General features: G+C 56.0%; 2 protein-coding genes across 2 annotated transcripts; both read right to left on the bottom strand.

Moving 5' to 3' along the window:
* Nucleotides 1–1,690: 1,690 nt before the first annotated feature.
* Nucleotides 1,691–4,247, bottom strand: LOC104152446 (exendin-3-like). Its single transcript, XM_009687774.2, has 5 exons — nucleotides 4,169–4,247; nucleotides 3,430–3,545; nucleotides 2,530–2,682; nucleotides 2,179–2,232; nucleotides 1,691–1,996 (listed from the first exon to the last, which is right to left on the bottom strand). The coding sequence occupies exons 2-5, from the start codon at nucleotides 3,528–3,530 to the stop codon at nucleotides 1,987–1,989; spliced, it is 318 nt and encodes a 105-aa protein (XP_009686069.2). The 5' UTR covers nucleotides 3,531–3,545; nucleotides 4,169–4,247; the 3' UTR covers nucleotides 1,691–1,986.
* Nucleotides 4,248–14,086: 9,839 nt separating this feature from the next.
* AQP5 (aquaporin 5) lies at nucleotides 14,087–18,062 on the bottom strand. The gene is made up of 4 exons (XM_009688002.2): nucleotides 17,414–18,062; nucleotides 15,723–15,887; nucleotides 15,433–15,516; nucleotides 14,087–14,908 (listed from the first exon to the last, which is right to left on the bottom strand). The coding sequence occupies exons 1-4, from the start codon at nucleotides 17,774–17,776 to the stop codon at nucleotides 14,723–14,725; spliced, it is 798 nt and encodes a 265-aa protein (XP_009686297.2). The 5' UTR covers nucleotides 17,777–18,062; the 3' UTR covers nucleotides 14,087–14,722.
* Between the last annotated feature and the right edge of the window lie 1,097 nt (nucleotides 18,063–19,159).

The raw sequence follows: 19,159 nt of genomic DNA, 5'->3' as shown, positions 1-19,159 counted from the left end.
TTGCAGCAGAAGTATAAGCACAAGGCTGAACTGAGCGGATGTGGTACCCTTCTTATCGCTGGCCTTCCTATAAAAAGGCACTACTAGCTCTTTAACTTCAGCCCAAATTATTTTATTTTATGCATTTTTCACTAGTTTGAGAGAGCTGAGCCGGACTCGGGCCCTGCTGGTCAGGCCACCCTGCATCGCTTCCTGCAAGCGGCATCCCTCCGCTCGGCGGGGAGAAGGAAAAAAAACCTCGGCCTGTAATAAAGATGATGCCGTTTTAGGGAAGAAGGGGCTTCGGCCCCTCTGCAGGGGTTTGCCTCAGCAGAGGGGCCTGCAGCACCAGGGCGCTGCCTCGCTTACAAAGCGAACCGGGATTTCTTTGGTGCCTTAATGCAATTCATGGGGCAAAGGTAGCTGCTTTTTGGGCAAGATAATGCTGTTTTTTTTTTTTTTTTTTAAAAAAAAAAAAGGCCATTAGCTGCGGTTTTCAATGGGTGTCCAAGGTGCCAGAGCCCTTTCCTCCAGCCCGGGCATCCGTGGAGGGTTTGTGCCCTGGGAACTGGGCTGGGGAAAGAAAACTTGGATTTTTGGGGAGGAGGATTTTTGCAAAAAAAACAAACCAAACCCCTTGGAAAGGGAGGGTGGAAACCCAGGGCCGAGGAGCAGGCGAACAGGGAAAGGGTTGGGAAGCTGAAACTCCCAAGCCCCGGTGGAAAAGCTTCCCAAAATGAAGTGCGTGGGAATCCCAGAATAAAGCAGGGGGAGAAAAGGTAAAAAGGTAATAAATAACGTGCTGGCACACTTATTTTTTTTCCCTTCCCCTTCCCTTGGTCTACTTTTCCTCCTAGCGTGCTGCATGTAGAAAGAGAGAAATTATTTTTGTTCTGGAGATACTGAAATATATTTATTTTGTGGTAAGAGATGATCTAGTTTGGAAACGCTCCGCGTTGTAAATAAAAAGGGGTGGGAGGGTGGGGGAAAGAAAGAGATGAATGTTATATGCCGGTTAAAACCCTCGTCGTCCGTTTAGCTTTTAATTTGGGTTCGTTCCGGGAAACGCCGATAAGCCAGCTGCCCGCCGCTGTGGCTCGTGTGCGTGAAGCGTCGCTGCCGCTTGCCCTGTGTCGCCCATCCGGGTCGTGTCCCTGTCTGGGTTTGGTTGTTTTCCCCCCCTCCCCTCTGTCGTAATGGGAAAATAATGCAATTAAAAAAAAAAAAAAGACTTGTTTGTCCCTGCATTTCGAAAGGGTTGTTGGATCGCTGCCTTGGTGTTATGGCGAGCGAGGAGCTGCTGAAGCTGGGGAGAGAATCGCACGAGAATGAGCCGTTCCTCAGCCCCGAGCGGTGTTTTGTACCGTTTGGAGAGAATTGAGCCCCAAAAGGCTCTCGCTGCCTCACCTCCAGCGATTTTGCTGTGTTTTGGGGGTTTTCTTATTTTATTTTTATCACCGGGAGGGCTCGCGGGGCGCTCAGCAAGGTGCAGGCTCGCCGTGCCTTGGGCAAATCTCCCAAACCTCGGGGATTTGCAAAAAAAATAACCCGGGTGTCCGAGCCACCGCTGGGGGTCCGGAGCGCAGGAACCCCCTCGGCTGCACCCCGGACCGGGGCCCTTCTGCAGCCGGGAGAGAAAGGGCCTTTTCCAGCCCCCGGGCGACTCAGCCCCGTGCCCGGCGGCTTAGTTAGAGAGGTCAGGAAAGAGCTGCCGTATTTCGCAAAGCTTTATTACGAGCCGAGGGGGGGAAAAAAAATGCGTGAACTGCAGCCTCGGGAGCGCGGTTACGGGCAAAACGCGGCCGGGGAAGCGACGGCTGGAAGGAAAAATCTAGCCCCCGACGTCCGCGGGCGACGATTGCGCGGAGAAGGTAATTTAGAAGCAGCGAACGGGGTAATGCGGTTGTGGATAAATCCTTCCCGCCGAGCATCCCGTTGCCGCCGGCGACGGAGAGGTCGACAGCCAAGGGCTGATGCTGCTGGAAAGCCGATGCCTCCAGGCGATGCTTAATTATACCTAAAAAGCAAACAGAGCTTCATGGAAGAGGCATGCCCCCAGCAGCCCTTGGAAGGGCTGCCCTCGTGCTAAAAACAAGTGATTTGCCGATATATTTTAAAAATTATGGGCTTATTTGGTTCTAATTACGGCGCAAGGGGTGTGCGAGCGTTTGCTGTTCGCGAGAGTCGCGTCCAACTCACCCGGCGGGGAAGGAGAGACTGCGGGCATCTTCCTTCAGGTACCTCTTTGTGGAGCTGCAGAAAAGAGGGGAAAAAAAAAACCCAGAAAATGGAGGGGAAAACCCCCCCAAACTCACCCTTGAGCCCAAGTTGCCCGTGCAAACATTGGGCCAACGCACCCTCCGCGCTCGTGGCAGGTTTCAGAGGGGGAGAAGTGATGCTGAACGTCTTCTCTCTCCCGTCTGCCCCGCCAACGTGGCCAAAACCAACAAGGAGGTTTTTCCATCGGAGATCGTAATTTGCTTTTTTGCTCCGGAAACGCGAGTGGGAGGCGGCGGGAGCTTATGGCCCCGGCTCCCTCTCCCCGCTTACCTGTAGCGCTTGGTGTTGATGAGCCAGTGCACGAAGTCCTTGGCCTTCATCCTGTCCAGGTAGTGGGTGAAGTCGCTGGTGAAGGTGCCCTCCGAGTGCCGCTTGAGGGCGGCCGCGAAGCTCCGGGCGCTTCGCGATTCGTAAGACTGCCATCTGCCCGAGCGCGGCCAAAAAAGGGGATTTTTAATTTTTTTTTGGTGTGCGTGCTTATTAAATCCAGGGGAAACGGGGCTCTGAGGCTCTACGCGAGGGTTTTTCCCACCCAAAAAGGCCAAGGCCGGGGCCGTAAAGGGTTTTCCCGCGGTGGCGGGTTCTCCAAAACAGCATCTCCGAACTATAATAATAGCGGAAAAAATAATAATCGGGCTCCGGCTCTGCCGAGTCTGGCCAGGGAGGACAGGCCACACCGCGATTGGGCTTTAAATCAAATTTATGCAACGTCCTGCCCCGTATTGCCTGTGCCAGGTGCTGCTCGGCCCCGTTTGTGCCTCCGCGCCGGTCCCCGCTTGCTGCTCCTGCCACCTTTGAGCTCCGATAACTTTTTCTTGCACTTTATTAGCAATTTTCTGGCTTTTTGGCCAGCTCCTTTCTATTCTTCCCCCACCTGCCCCATTCCCCCTCGGTTTCGCCATCGGGATGGCAGCGTCTCCCAGAGCGAGATGCTCCCGGCGCCAAAGGATTTATTTCCTTTCCCCTCCTAAGCCAGCGTTGCTCGGAGCCCGCGATGTGCTCGCTGAGGCTTCGGCTGCCGCGAAATCCTGGGGGCAGACGGGGCCAGGATCCCCGTTCCCGCGCCGGCTGGCCGAGTGCAAGGAGAATGCAAAAAAAAAAAAAAAAAGAAAAAAAAAAGAAAAAAAAAAACCCAAACCCAAACGTTTTGATAAGGAGGCTGCCCCGTACCTGGACTCTTTGGCCAGGTCCTCGAGGTCCGTCCGGCAGCCGGCGGGGAGCAGCACCGCCAACGCCAGCCCGGAGAGGTGCAGCCACCCTATGATTTTCATCTGTCCTCCTGGGCGCTGCAGAAGGGGAGGCAGAAAGAGGGTCCCGCGTGCCGTTAGAGCCCCCCGCAGCCCCCGCCGGAGCCCCCACGGCGTAGCACGTCCTTCCTGGGGCCGTTTGCAGCATTTTTGATGGGCGCGTGTGAAAATCGCGCCCTAGGACGCGGGTCTCTAGCGGCGCGTGTGACATGCCTTGGTTAGGCAGCCGCGAGAAAGCGTCCGTGCGATGCGAAGCTGCAACGCGTAGCTTTGGACTTCATCACAAGCCTCCCCTTTCTACCTAGGAGCAATATTTCTCTCGCTGTCTTTTATCACTGCAATATTTGCAAACTTTCCCGACTCTTAGCTTCCCAGAAAACTAGTGTTTAGAAGAGTCGATTAATTATGGGTTTACATTTCTCGCCCTTGCCGGCTGGCTCAGCGTTTCCGGGGTAAGCTGCTCCCGAATAAAGTGCTCCCCAACCAAGCAGCTCAGCCTTGGTTATCAAGTTCAAAATCCAAGCGATAATTCAAACCCCCCGCCCAAACTTTCCTGAAAATTAGGCTTCTGCTTGCTTATCATAAGGCACTTTCATTACTCTGCTTTAATTTCTGCAGAGCCCCACAGATCGGCAGCAAAGAAGGGAGGGAAAGGCGCTTACCTTCTGCAAAGACAACCGTGCTCCTAAAAGCAAAATCCTGTTTTCCTCCTTCGATTCGGTTGTGGCTAAACCCTACTCCTTACCCGTGCTTTTAAGCTTGTTAGCAGGATGCTCAAAGATGACAGGTAGGTCAGCTGTACTCCTGTTTTTAGTTGGATGGGTCATTATGAATCATTACAGGGCTGTTTTTTTTTTTGAAGTGGGGCTGTTGCAAAAAATATAGTTGTTGCCATATTTTTCAGCTTATGCCTTCAGCGAAGAGGGTTGTTGTTGTCATTGCTGCATTGCTTATCTTTTTTTTTTTTTATTATTATTATTATTTTTTCATCCCTGGGACCAGAGAAGTGACCTTCTGGGTTTCTGCCTTTCAGGTGAGCTGGCGCCTCATTGCCACAGCGCATCTCCCGGAGAGAAGTGACGTCTGCGCCCGCGGGGCCGCTCTCCCAGACACCTTTGGTTGGAGTTGCAGTGGAAGGGGGGGAAAAAAAGGAAAAGCAAGAACAAAAATGAAAAAAGAAGCTTTAGGGTACAAAAGCACCTGCAGTCGCTTGCTGCAGTATCAGGGATTTTTAAGGTCGCGGGTTACATCTCACATCAGCTGGGCGGGCGTCACTGGGCAGAGCCCAGTTTTGTCCCCCAAAATAGCCAGAGGGAGTTTGAACCGGGGGAGTTGGTCATCGTTACTTTGCTTTGGGGGCAGCCGGGCTCCCAGCGCTCGACCGCGGGTCTGGGCCGGGCTTCTCCCGCGTGGGACCCTCGGAGCGGCCCCAAGTCCCGGGGGCAGCGTCTGCAGGACCAGGGGTTTGGGGAGCTCTTGGCTTAAGAAATCTCTGCAGTTCACTGGAGGGGATAAACGTGCCCTTTTCACAAGCTCGTGATCAACGGACAGAGAAAGCCAAGTAGCAGCTGGCCGGGACCACGACCACCCTCGCCGCTGGGGTGGAGGAGCAGAGATGTCCCCCACTGAGGCTCCCGCAGATGCCAGCACCTCATCCCTGCTCTGCTCCTCCCTCTCCTGCCGGCGGTGGCGGACAGGACGCGGGCTCCGAGTCTGCTGCCACTTAACTGTCGTCTCATCTGGGAACTTTTGGGTAATTATAGCTGGGCTACCAAAGAGATTTCCGTAATTATTGTCCCTGTCACAACCTGACTAGTGTTCGGGGGACACGAGTCTAGAAGAGCCTTAATTAGGGCCAAAAGTGGCCTTAGGAGGAAGGCTGGCTTCGGGGGAGGCAGGTACGAGATTAATTGGCTCAACCTTGGGTGGAGAGGGACAGAACTGGGCTGAGCTCCAAACCGTCACTTGGAAGAGCTGTTTATTAATGATGCTGTCAAATTAACGATGTTGAGTCGTTGCCTCCCGGCCTGGGGAGGCACACGAGCTAGCTGCAGCGATGGGGAGCTGGGGAAGGAAATCCCGCCTCGGCCAGCGTAGGGCAGCTGTGTTGGGGTGTAGAGCCGGGTTTTGTCCCGTTTTTAAGTTTTTATGAGCAGTAGGTGGCAGCCTTCATCTGCCTGGCCTTGGTCTGCCTCATCCTGGTCCGCCTCATCCTGGTCCGCCTCCTCCAGGTTGCTCCGTGGCTCTCGAAACACCGTCTGGCCAGGGACACCGGCTGGGCATGGGCTTCGCTGTCCATCCCCCTTGTCCCTTGGGGATGGAAGACCCTGGCTTGGGGGCTGCACAATGATGCCACTAGCCTGGTTGGGTTGGTTTTGGGTTCAAATCCCTGCTTTTCTCCTGCTCCCGGTGCATCTTTGGAGAAGCTTTAGATATCAACCTCCTCCACAGCCCATCGTCCCTTCCAATCTTCTCTGATCCCATCACATGATGCCTGCCCCCAACCAGGTCAGAAGCAGAGCTTAGGCTTAAGCCTATGCTTAAAATGCAGCGTAGACCTGCCAAATCTCATGCTGTTGGCAGCCAGCTCCTGCTTTTGGTCTCCGTTTCCCTGCCTGGAGAGAGGTCAGTAGGGCTGGTGCACCTTGACTTCTCCGTGTGTGAAGCCTGCAGGCTCGAGGGAACCCCCAAGGCACTGTAGACACAACAACCAGCCGATGTGAAGCCAGGCGGCACTTAATTTTGGACAGACTTACTGCAAATAAGAAGGAATAAAAGGCTTTGAACGCACCCTCTTGGCTCCTCCACAAAGAGTTTCCTGCAGGAGGGACTGGAGTGGTCTGCGTTTTGGGTCCAAATCAGTGCGAGAGAGAGCAACGAGGGGGAAAACCCGCTCCCTGCACGTCCCCCCCGTCCCCGCCCTCCGCCGGCTCCATGATTCGGAAACCGCACTTCAAGGCAATGTTATACCTGCCGACAGTGCCTAGAGCCAAGGCGTAACTGGGCAAAAAAAGACCTTCTCGGGTCAGTGGTTGGACCTGAAACATCTCATTCAGGGTGACGCTGAGTGCGCAGTTTCATTTTCAACTGCTTTTGGCCTTTTTCCCGTGTTTTCCTTTACCCGCATTCTTTAAAAGCCAAAGGAGGGCCATTAAAAAAAGGATAATCTGTGCTGCCCTGCAACGGGAAGCTGAAACGGGGGGACACCAAAGGGAGGTGTTTTGGCAGCTCCAGCACAATGCGGTTTGTTTTCCTGTCTCTTTTCCACTCTGTGCATATTTTTTGGGCAGAAACTTGGGTTTGTCTTTGATGCTGCAGGGTGGGGGGGGGGTCGCAGCCTCCTGCTTCATGCTCTTGTTTGGCCTTCGCTGCTGGGGAGGAAGAGCGTGGTGGGAAGCTGAGGTGGGGCTGAGTTACACGTGGGCCATGACTAGCTGCTTTGGACCCATAGGTCCTTAGGAATAGGGGTCAATGCCACATAACCCAACCCCAAATCAAGCTCGGCCTGTAACTCCCACGCTGTGGAGCTCCGTTTTTGAGGAACGTATCGCTTTTCTCCCAACGGCACGGATGGAGGTGAAGGAAACGGGGTGAGATCCCTCCCGCACCCAGCTCCCATCGCTCGCCCGTCCTTGCAAGAAGGAAAGCTGCGGGGTGCCACGCGGGAAACTTCAACGCGTGCCTGGAGAAACGGAAAACTGGTTTAGTAGTGGATGGGAGGATGGGGAAGCAGGTTGCACCCATGCCGGCTCATCAGGCTGGTCCATGCGTGAGTTACGGGGGAGCTGCAGGCAAAAGCCACCAGGGTCCAAGGAGGGGGTCTCACACGAGGGGTGTCCAGCTGCCGTGGCATCTCCGCGTGAGCCCCCTGCTCCTCGCTCATCAGTGGAGACCAGCCGGTCACTGGGCACCATGTGAAGCCCCTCACTCCTGCCGTAATTAACGTGTTTTTACCTCCTTTGGCTCAAAACCCCTGCAATCAGCCCCAGCAGGGCGAGCAGGATGCAGCGCACCTGGCTGGTGGGTGTTTCCCCAGCTGTGCCGGGTGCTTTCAGGGTGCACCAAGCGAGCTGTGGGTGCACCAAGAGGTCTGGGTGCCTCGGGCACCCTATGGGGAGCTGAGCTGAGCTGAGCTGAGCGGGGCGCTGCTGGGCGAGCAGAGCCACGAGCAAGGGGCGAAGCTCCCAGGTCACCTGCAGGTTTGTGATTTTCCAGCTCCGCGTGATGGTTGGGCCTGGAGAAGGGTTCAGTTATATGCTTGCAGGCCGCTAAAATCTTGATTTGACAGGGTTTTCTTGGTTGACGGAAGGTGCTCCTTACCCTGAGGAAGGAAAGCAGAGGGTGACGTTGACGCTTTCCTCCTTTTCAACGCCCTCCCTGGCTTTGAGATTTGGAAAACTTTGCCAAACTCCTTCTTTTTTAATCTGCTTTTTTTTTTTTCTTCCCCCTTGCTTTGCCCATCACTTTATCCAATGCTTATATATAACCTAACGAGCCAAGTCGCCGGCGACTGGACAACCCTGGTCCTTTTAGCCGGGCGCGTGATTCCCCGGCAGAGCCCTTTCCTGGCCGCCCGCGGTGCCAGCGCTCTTTGCAAAACGGCCTGACGAAACCTGCTCTCGCCGCCCGCCTCAACTTCTTCGCGTGCAAATGCAGCAATTAATCCCGGGTGGTGCTGGCGCAATTAGATGACAAATTACGCCTCGAGACGCGCTTGTGCAGCCGGCGGAGCGGCGTTTGCTCCGTCCGGGGACGGACGGACGGCTGCGGGGAGAGCGCTTCCGCTCGACGACCCCCCCGCCGGCAGCTTCACCTGCGCGGCTCTTCCCAGCCCAAAAACGAGTATTTGGCGGGGTGGAAGGGGGGGCAGGACGGGACCCAGAGCCGCCTGGGCCCGGCGGGTCGGTGCAGCGACCGGCTGCCTTCCGGGAGCTCCAGATCCCGGGGCCGGAGCAGAGCAGAGCGCGGGCGACGTGGCGAAACCCGGGCCAAAGCCGCCCCTGAAAACAAGGGCGGCTGATGTCGCTCGCCCGCCGGTTTACCCGCCTGGCTTAAAAGCAGGATTTCACCCGCTGGTTAACTGTCCTTAAGAGATTTCTCTTTGAAATACCCAGCAAACGTTTTCTTATCTCGCCGCTTGTGTTCACTTGCCCTCGGAAGGGCGGCCGGCGCCGTCCCCGCGCGCTCTGATCTCGGCGAGCCGGGAGCAAAGGCTATCGGCGTCGGCAAACGGTCAGTTATTTTGATAAAGCGGCGGAAAGCGAGGGCTCCTCCGGGAGCGGGGAGAGGGCTCGTTCTCCGCAGCCCCGACGGGCTCGGGGCCCTTCTCGTCCCCAAAGAAACACGGCCCTGGGGAACGGGATGGGGGGGGGAAAAAATCCCGACTGCTTTAACCTCTTGAAAGAATTGTTCCAAGGAGGGTGAACGGGTTTTCTTTATTTATGGCTTTTTTTCTTTTTTTCCCCCCCCTCCTCCCAAAAGGCAAATTCCTTAGGACGGTTTTGACAGCTTATTCTAGTCCAATTTTTTTTTTCCCCCCAGGCTGCACAAGAGGGCATTATACGAACCTGCAGCTGCACCTTGCTTGTGGGCAAAAGAGCTGTTGCTGTCTTGCCAAATAGGATTAATGTCAAGGCAGCGGAGAAGGGCCCATATCCTGGAGGACGCTTGCCAGCAGTTTGGTTTTATTTGTCAGGGATTATTTGCTGCGTCGGGGTTGAGGTGAGCCCGTTCCCGGCCCCGCGAAGGGTCCTTGAGACCTCGTCCTCCCTCCGTCCGGCTTGGGGGGGGGGGGGGGGGGCTGCGCTGGGGCCACTTGGCACTTGGGAATAAACCGACCCAAAATCCCGTGCGCGCTTCTCCGCTTGGAATCGGCGCTCGGAGGCCTCCGAGCGGTTTAAAACCCCGTGGTTTAACCAGGCGGGGTTTAAACCCCCGCTTGTGTTTGCCCAAGTCCTTGCAGCCGCCTCGCTCGGCGCCGTTCCCGGGAAACCTTCCCGGCTCCGGAGCTGACCTTTCCCGACAATGTCCCCTTTGTCAGGCTGACCGTGGAGCTCCCGGCCTTGTTCTTCTTTGTTTTCCCTTTCTTGCTTTTATGGCTCTCCTATCGATGCCACCACCCAGCGGCACAAGGACCTATTGTGCCGTGTCCGCCTTGGACTTTGCTTGTTCGCCGGAGGGAGATTAGGAGGCAACGGGCAACGGCGAGCCGTACCCCGGAGAGCGGCGGCTCGAGCGCGGAGAAACTTGGCACCCGCTGCCCGGGCAGGAAACCTGATTTTTTTTTTGCACGGGGCACCGCGGAGGTGCTTTGGGGCAGGCTGGGTGGCAGCATGAGGGTTTTTTTTTCCTCCCAAATCCTGTTTTCTTGAAGGGTTTTCCAGGTCCCGTGGCACGTCCCAGCAGAGAGCAGCAAGAAATGCCCCGGCCGCCTGGGCTCCGGCTTTCCCAGGCGGCTCCGGAGCATCCGCTCGGCACCGTCCCGTTTTGGTCCCCCACTTTGGCTCGTCTCACCCCATTGGCCTTTAGAGAGGTGTTTTGGGGGATGCAGGAGGGTGCTGAGCGGGCAACCGAGACACCGCACAGATTTATTCTGTCCCTTCCCCTGCAGCCGGTCTCTGGATGCCTCCTTCCCTCCTCTTTAATGACACGTTTTTTGGGGGCAGACCCTTCCTTTCTCCTCTATAATTGCACGTTTTTGGGGCAGAGCTCCTCTCTCCCGGTATTTCCCCGTGGCCGTGCTGCACCTACCGCATTGGGCCGGCACGTTCCCGGCTTTTCGATGCGCTTTAGCGATGCTCTACCCCGGGCTCAAGCGCAGCGAGGGCTGGTTTCCCGCGGCCCCGGCCGGGCGACCAATCACGCCGGCGCCCAAAACCGCAAAGCCCGGCGCCCGCTCCCCAGGCAGAGGCTCCATCGCAAAAAGCCGGGCTGAGGCATGTCGACAACAGGAAGGGTGGCTGTCCGCGCTCCCGCCGCCGCGTGAGCCGGCTGCCGCCGAAGCGCCGCGACGAGCGCCCGGCCCCGCTGCCCCGTCTCCCCCCGCGCCTTCCCTCCAGCCGCAGCCCGAGAGCGGGCGATGCGCCCAGGTGTCCCGGGGCGGCTTTGGGATTTGCAAAACCCTGCGCATCTGCAACAGACAGACATCATCTCTGGCTTTTTTCTGTTTTTTTTTTTCCTCTTTTTTCTTTTGTTTTTATATTTTTCTCTTTGCAGCTTGCAGAGCGCCTGCGAGCGGTCCCTGGATGCCCAGGAATCGGCGGCGAAGAGGTGCAAACCCTCCTTGCCGGACAGGCTTGCTGCCCTGCGCCGTTCCCAGGCTTTCGAGCACCACTTTGCTGCTCTTCAGAGTTTCCCATCTTGTGTGTGTGGGTTTTTTTTTTTTTTTTAATTATGTGTATAGTTATCTTGGGGTGGGTTTTTTAGGGTCCTCCTGTTGTTTTCAGGTTGTCTTCCGTAGGCAGGCCAGGGTACCGCTCCGGTTCGCTCCCCGAGTGAAACCAGCCTCATGCTTTGCACGTTGCAACCAGAAGCAGAATACTGAAGGTTGCAAAACGGGGCCGGAGCGGCAGCAGGGCGGGAGGGATAACCTCCCAAATCGCAGCCGTATCCCTTTCTCACTCCGGGGCAGTGTTTCAGTGGGAGCGAGGGCTCGTCCTTGCAAAGGGAGCTGCAACCCATTGAAAAATCTGGGTTTAATCTGCATATTGCCACCGGCTCCGGCTTCTCTTTAAGCACCTTATACCTTCCCGGCCTCTGCAATGATCCGGCGGGCTCGTGTTTCAGGAGCGTTAAACGCTGCTCAAACAGAGCTGCTCTGGAGATCTCTATTAAACAGATGGAGAGGCCTCTGCTGTGTAGGAAGATATTAGGTTTCGGGGCTGTTACGACATGTGAAAATAGCTCTTTTCTTTTTCTCCTTGCCAGAGAAGGAGGAAAAAAAAAAGAAGGAATTTTGCAATCCGTGCAGTAATTACCTGCTAATGGAAAGGATGCTTTACTTGTCTAACAAGGAGAAATATAGTCTGTATAATTTACTTAGTGCATAGAAATTGCTTGTGGGTATATTTACGGAGTAAACTGCATCATTTTTTTTCCTCCCTCTTTTTACCTCTGTTTGCCATCCTTGAGATGAACGGTATGCTGAGGTGCTTCAGTGCAACAGTTTTACCTGGCGACACTTGGTCTAATAGAGGGGAAAAAAAGCTAATAATAGAAAGCACCTATAGGGCTGACTTTTAACCAAGGCGTTTTGGTTGTACGGCTGTAAAGGTGTGGTGGCAATAGCGTAGGCGCAGAGCATGGGGGTACACCGCGATACCACCCCGGGAAAGGAAACTCCCATTTCTGGGCAAAAGCTGGGAAAACGAGCACGGCGTATCCGCAGCTGCGTTATCACGTGCATGATACCAGGCAGCGTCGGGTAAATCCGGGTTCGAATGCTGGCAGCAGCGCTTGCCGAGTCTGCTGGAACGAAGCCACGTCACTGGAAAAATCCCTATTTCTGCCAAGGGGTGCTGAAAGCCCGCTGCTCAGCGGTAACGAGCGCTTGAAAAATATCACTAAATGAGCTTCCATGTTTGGGAAAAAAAAAAAAAAAAAAGGAAAATGAACTTTGTCCAGTTGCTTCAAGAGCTGCTGCCGCCATACGCGGGCAGGCGAGGACAGGCACAAGGACCTCGGGCTCCCCCGGGCTCTGCGGGCACCGGCGAGTCCCGGTGCGTGCCGGGTGCTGGAGTTCGGCCTGGGTAGCGAGGGCAGGAGCCCGGATGAAGCGCCGTCGCGGCGCTCGGAAAGGCCGGGTGCACGTGGAGGGGTGGGAGCAGGCGCCGGGATGCTGGCTTGCCTCCAGCTGGGATATATATATATATATATTTTTTTTTTCCCCCACGGTTTAGCCGCGTCCGACCCTGTCGGCGGCTCGGGGATGGGGACGGGCGTCTCTGCCCCCCGTCCCCTCCTGCCTCCACGTTTGCAAATTCCCGGCTCTGGGTTGTGTTTGTGCTGACGCACAGCTGCTGTCGGAGGCTCCGTGATTCATCTCGGAGGACGACTCACAGCCGGGCTGGGTTTCTTCGCCCTGTTGTTGTCGGTGCCGGCGCGGGCCGGCCCCTTCGCCAGCCTCTCGCGGGGGACTGAGCGCGCGGGGCAGGACTCCCGGGTCCCCGTCCCGTGCACAACCGCCCAGCCGTTTCCCTACGAGGAACGCGCTTGAGAGCTTATTTCCAAAAGGGGAAACTGAGGCACGGGGGGCACACGACTCTCCTTGGGTCCCCAAGGAGGAAGAGGCAGGATGCTGGCTGATGAAAACCAGCCGCGGGGTTGACCCCAACCGAGGGCTTTCTCCACCTCTACGCTTGTCGCCCGCCTCCTCCCCTGGGAATTGGGGGAAGCAGAAGGAAAATGAGGCCAGGAGGGAGGATGAGGGTCTGGTTGTACCCAGGCTCATGCAGGGAGACAGGCTGGTTTGCAAACTAAAACACAGCTCGGCACCGCCGAGCGAAGGCGGCGTGACCCATCCGATGAGGACGGAGCTGCAGCTGGGCTGGGAATGGGGCAGTTTGGAAGAAGGTGTGTGTGTGGGGGGGGGAACACAATAAATACATCTCTTCTTGTGGGGCTGTTTGATGGAAAACTCTTCTTGAGGCGGCAAGAAGAGGAGCCGAGGCGGAGGCGCCGGCGGATGCGGGGAGCAGGCGAGGCGCGGAGCGGCGGCGCAGCATCCCGGCGCCGGCCGCCGTTCCCGCGCCAGCAGCCCGCCGAAGCCCCGGAGAGCCGGATCGGCAGCGAGCTGCTTTGGCAGAGGTTTGTGGCAGAACTGGAAGAGCAGGGCCACGGTGGGAGGTCAGGGCGAAGGTGTGGGTTTGGCACCCGGCGCCGTCGGGGAGGGGGCCGGCGAGGATTGCGGGTCACTTTTTGAGGGCACCCGTGGAGTCCGTGTGGGAGAACTGGTATGGCAGAAAGTCGCACCCGCGTCAAACCGGCAAAGCCCAGCGCGGAGGATTGCTCCAGGCTCCTCCCGGCAAACTGGCCCCAAAGACAGGCTCCAAAAAGTCCTGAGCCCTGGTCCAAAATCCCGGGGCCGAGGAGCCGCCAGGGCTGTTTGGCTCGCCCCAGCTCAACACCAGCACTGTTTCTCCTTTCCCTCGGCATTACCTGCTTTAGCACCTTCTCCCTTGCAAAACTGCAGCGGGATCGGCACAACCAAACCGAACGCTAGCAATTTGCCTCTGGCCTCTGCCTGTTCGGGGCAGCTTGTGGTTGCAAATCCCCCTTCAGCTCTGGAACGTAGCTTAAAGCAGAGCTGGTTTTCTTCCACCAGGATCAGTGGGTCTAGTTAAAGGTGTCGCCTCTCGCTACAACCTCTGCTTCAGCCCCAATCCTCGGGAGACGCTGCCCTCGAGGGAAGGCAGCCCTCGGGGCGACGTTGCCCCATAGCAAACGTGGCCCTGGCCACTAGCAGCCACAGCGTGTGAGGTCCGAGCACCTCCTCTTTGGAGCTTTGCATCCAGCTTTTGCTCCTAAAATTGGATGCCTAGCTGGGTTTTCTCCCAAGACTTTCTTTTCTTTTTTTTTTTTTTTAAATTTCCTTTATTCACAATAAATAATACACTATATTACAAGGATCTCAATGCAAAATCCAAAAATCATATTCTTCCGGCAGCTGTGAATAAATAGGACTCACCAGCACCAGCTAATGCAGGAAAGAGCATCTACGAGCAACATGGGCCTGCGGCAGGGAGAAAGCGGGGGATTTCGGTGCATCCACCTGCCCAGATTGGTCTTCCTTCTTTCTCGGTATCTACCAGGTGTTTCCATCCCCTGGGCCACCAAACGCACGGGCGAAATTCTGGACGCACCAGAAAACGTGCTCTCAGGCCCCTTTGAAAAAAATGTGCAAACCTCCCACCTCAAAGGGCAGGGATGCAGGTGTCAAAACCTGACGGAAAGGCTCCTCTGGGCTGAGCCTCCCGCGTCGGGCTTTGCTGGCTGCAGTTAAGCTAGGAGGATTTCTAGCGCTCATGCTCACGTCGGGAGATTATATACATAGACACTGCAATGCTCCGTTTGCTCCTGGTCACAGGCGGTCTTTGAGTTATAAGACTTTTTTTTTGCTTAAGAGTCTACTGTTGCTGGCTTTGTTCACTGCCTCGGTTTGTGCACACGTGAGCCTGTGTGCGAGCTTTCCTCCCCGTCTTCTGCTTTCCCATCCACTGCTATGGAGATGTCAGCTCCATGGACTTCTTCCTTTCCTCCCGCTGCTCTTCCCACTCCTCCTCCGATTCGTATGTGCCCTTGATAATGGCCACCCTGTCCGACATGTTCATGCAGTAGGGTACCAGGATGTAGAAGTAGAGCAGTGCTGCCAGGCAAGCTCCGAGGATGGGCCCAACCCAGAAGACCTGAAAAGCAACGTAGGGAGAGGAGAGTGGTGAGAGCAGTTTTTGGGAGCCAGCATGCTGCGTTGTCCATCACGCCAGCATCTCTTGCTGCTCAACATCTCCTAGATGTGGAGAGATGCACCTCTCCCGTGGACCAAAATCCCCTTTGCCTCTGCTTGCTGAAAAAGTCAAGCAACGAAGGGTGCTGGGATGTGGTGTGAAGGGAAAGGAGGTGCCAAGCCTCGGCTGAAAGCAGGATTTGGGTTTGCAGGCAGCGCTGGGCCAACGGAGAAGCCCAAGTTTGGCTTCTCCATGCTTTTCATTGAGTCCAAATGATGTCAAAGCTCAGTGCACAGGGGATGTTGGCCTTTGCCCCCTCTCTTGCATGGCAGGCACCTTCCCGTGGTGCTGCTCTGCTCCCTCCTCCCATGTCCTCTAACCCCCTTTTATCCTTTCCAGTTGGAGGCCAGAAACACCTGCAGGATTCACTGCCCTCATCGCATGCTGACTGGCTTCCACCAGCCTGATGTGGAGCCAGGGCTCACCCAGTGCGCGCGGCTGAACCTCTTCATGACGACTGCGGGGCCGAAGGACCGGGCTGGATTCATGGAGCAGCCGGTGAAGTAGATCTGCGGCGTGGGGAAAGGAGATGGGGTTAAGGTGCGTCATGCTGTCTATTGTATTTGCCCACTCTAGGGATTTTGCGGAAGTTGGGATTGCGGTGCCTGGAAGCTGCTTTGCCCTTGGCACTGTTTCACAGCTGCCTCCAGGGACCTGCTGGGCTGGGATATTTGGGAAGTTCTGTCCTAGCTGGTGCCTCTGCCCAGACACTCACCCCAACCAAGTGGCCTAAAGCGACAGAGAGGCCAATGGAGAGCGCTGGGGAGCCCACGTTGCCATTCCGGCGGCTGTCTGTGGATGCGAAGATGCACGCAGCCAGCTGGAAGGTGAGGATGATCTCCACCACAAGGGCCTGGCCTGCGGTTGTGTTGTTGTTGAGCTGCAAATGGTGGAGAGGGATGATAATTAAGTGGCTGTAGGTCTACGGGGCTTGGTGTCCCCCTGGCTTCCTGTGAAGGGTGGCCCGAGTCCTCCCACCCAGCGGGAGCTGTCGCTTGTGCTGGTCAAAGCTCAGGCTTGATGGGATGCGAGTCCACAAATCCTGTCTTCCTTCAAGGGGAAGAGGCTGCTGATGATTTTGCTAAGATGCTGCCGTGGCTTTTTTCCCGCAAGGGGAAGAAATTCTCTCTTTCTTTCTATTTAACGCTCCTAAATCTGTCTCTCTCCAGAGCCCATCCCTTACCACGCTGCTCCACAGATCTATCTGCTTATCTCTCTCTGTAATACTTGGCACTTTTTCACCTGGTCCCCTATTTGCCCCTTTCTTCCTGCATTTCCTTCTCCTGTGGTTGTTGCAAAGCAGCACATTGCCTCAGTCCTGGCTCTTCTCCCATCTGCTTTGTGGAGCATCTTTCCCAATAGCCAGGGAGCAGCCGGTGGCTCCTTGGGAGAGGGGCATGGGGAGGGAAGGGTGAAGGTATCCTATAGTTGGGGGTGGGGGAAAGGACAGGGGATGTCCTAGGGGCCAGATGGGCTATTGCTGTCCCAGGGCCTCTGCACTGGGGACTGTCAAGCAGACTTGACCCATATTGGGCAGGGAAGGGATGAACTGACCTAAGCCATCTCAGCTTGCCCTGTTGCTGAAGCCGGCTAGTTTGTGACACAGTATATGGGAATAGGATGAAGGTGGTGCAGCTCCTCATCCTCACCACCAAGCCCTTTGCAACATGCCTGTGCTGCTCAGAGGGGTCCCCTCCTGGCCTTGGTTGAAGCAGGAGCTCCACTGTTCCCATTTTGGGTGATTTCCCAGTGTTGTCCCAAGGGTTTAACATGTGTTCAACGGCTCCCAGAGGGTCTCTACTTTCTCCCATCCTCCTCCAAGGGCTGTCCCCTCCCTCTTGTCCTCTCCATGCCCTGCTCTGTGTCCTCCAGTGTATCCTTCTATAGAGGCTCCCATTCACCTTCTTCTGCTCCTCTCTCCCTTCTCCGTAGCATCTCTCCCGCCACCTCCGTTTCTCCAGCGTACTGGTCACGGTGGGCTTCTAAACCCTGAACTGGTTTCACTGGGCTCTGCTCTCTGCATCCCTCCCCCTCTCTGTCCTGGCTCAGCTCCTATCCTGGCGCTAATCTCCAGGTGGAGAGGCTGTAGTCAAGAACATCTCAATGGTGCAGGTGACTCACTCAGGCCCTTAGGATAAAGGAAGCACTTATTAAAGGTGAAAAAAACACCCCATTCATTACCCCGCACAATAAAGCTGTCATGTCAATATTCTGCTGGCTATGCCAGGGTTTGCTCCTATCTTATTCCCATCCCTCTGCTCCCGCATGACGATGTGCCGAGACCATCTGCTTAGAGATTCAGCGCTCTGGCTTGGTGGTGGCACCAACTCCTTGCTCAAAAGAGAAAGAAAACCGCAAATTGGAGGCGAGTGGTGAGATGAATCATCTCCAGGTAGGAAGACTTACCGCATTGATGGCCAGGTTGCCGCGGGTATTGGCCGGTGCTACGCCGTAGAGGATGCCAGCCCCGGCGATGGCCCCCACCAGCTGGGCTATCACATAGAAGAGAGTCCGGAGGAAGGAGATCTGGTTGCCCACAAAGAAGGCGATGGTCACAGCTGGGTTGATGTGGGCGCCACTGATGTGGCCAAACGACTGCACCAGCGTACCGATGGCCAGACCGAAAGCCAGCGAGATCTGCAGGATGCTGGGGAGGGCAGACGGCCACTTCAGCGCCGAGGCGAGGCCGATGAAGACGAAGATGAGCGTGGCAATGAACTCCACGAAGACAGCTCGAGCAAAGGCCAGGGTAAATATCTCCTTCTTCATGGTAGCAGCAGGTGGAAAGCGTCTGGGAAGAAAGTAAGTCTAGGTTTCCTCCGTCTCAAGGCTCTTGTCTCTGCAACGAGTGGTAGGGCCATACCTATCTATATATGCAAGAGCAGCAGGGAGCTGTGTTACAAGGCGGTGGGTGGAGCCAAGGAATTAGCCAGTCCTCCCAAATTATCATGTGAAACTGGAAAAGTTTCCATCTGAAAATAACTTTGGAGCCTCTTGGTGAACCAGTGACTCAGATATTGGTGGCATTTCTCCTGCCCTCTGCAAACAAAGAGCCCCTATTGGGTGTCTCTGTGGTCGTTAGATAACGCGGTTGCATAACGACGCCGGGCTCCCTCCTCTGCCTTTCCCTTTTACTACCACTCGCAGGGTGCAGAGGGTTTTGTTAGCAAAGGTGTAGTTTATAAGCCCTTCCTTGGCGTGCTTGCAGGTTGGAGGTGACCGTAGTTTTATTTGAGACCTCTCGTTCCCAGCGTCGAGCTGCGACAGCTCTCCTGGGAGCAGTGGCACGGCAGCAGGGCTCCTGCGTTCGGCCTGGCGCGTTGGATTCAATCAGGGCATCGCAACGGCAACGTTAAAAACCTACAGCTGCTCCCCGCTATAGGGTGTCAAACCAGCGCAGCTCCGGGAAGGAAGCGGCTCACAGGGGGCTCGCGGCCCTGGGAGCCGGGCGGTTTTGGGGGAAGCTCTGCCCGTTGCAGCCCCTAAGGAGGGCTGAGCGGCGGGGAGCCGGGCTCCGAACCTCTTTGCTGCCTTTCTGCTTTGCTGCTCCTTCCAGAGCGCGATAAGCATCGGGTGTGGGTTTCACCAGCGCGTGGGTCAGCGGTCGGCGGGGAGCTCCCCGCCTGTGGCCAGGGAGGGTGTATCCTCCCCCCCACCCCGTCATTTTGGGCTCGTTCCTTTTCTTTTTGCTTTTCGAGCTGTTGCTCAACGAGGTCAATGATTTTGCTCTTGGGAATGTCAGCACAAAGCCACAGGCTTTGCAGGGGCGCGGGTCACGTTTGCACGTCCCTGTGGTGCTGCCCTCCTTCCTAAATCTGTCCAGCTGCAAATCCCTGGCTGGAGGAGAGCAGAGGGGGAGGCGCTCAGTGCTGTGCCTCGGGGTGGAAAAAGCCTCTGGTGACATTTAGCAATGACTTCATGGTCCCCTCGCAGTACTTGCAGCCTTGCGCTAGGCTTTTTTTTTACTATGTTTTGACTTTTTTTTTTTTTTTACTATTTTGCTATTTTTTTACTATTATTATTTTTTAGTGGGTTGGGGTGCAGCTCTGTTCCCCTCGCTGGGCTCCAGCTTGGCTGATGGCATCTCACCTCTCGAGCGCTCCCGTCTCTCTGTGCCGGACGCGGGCGAGCGCGGGGCTGGGGTTGCCATGC

This window comes from Struthio camelus, chromosome 28 (genome assembly GCF_040807025.1).
Source record: "Struthio camelus isolate bStrCam1 chromosome 28, bStrCam1.hap1, whole genome shotgun sequence".
Classification (NCBI taxonomy): domain Eukaryota; kingdom Metazoa; phylum Chordata; class Aves; order Struthioniformes; family Struthionidae; genus Struthio; species Struthio camelus.
Note: the sequence above shows the minus strand (reverse complement) of the source record. Positions and strands in the feature narration are given on the sequence as shown.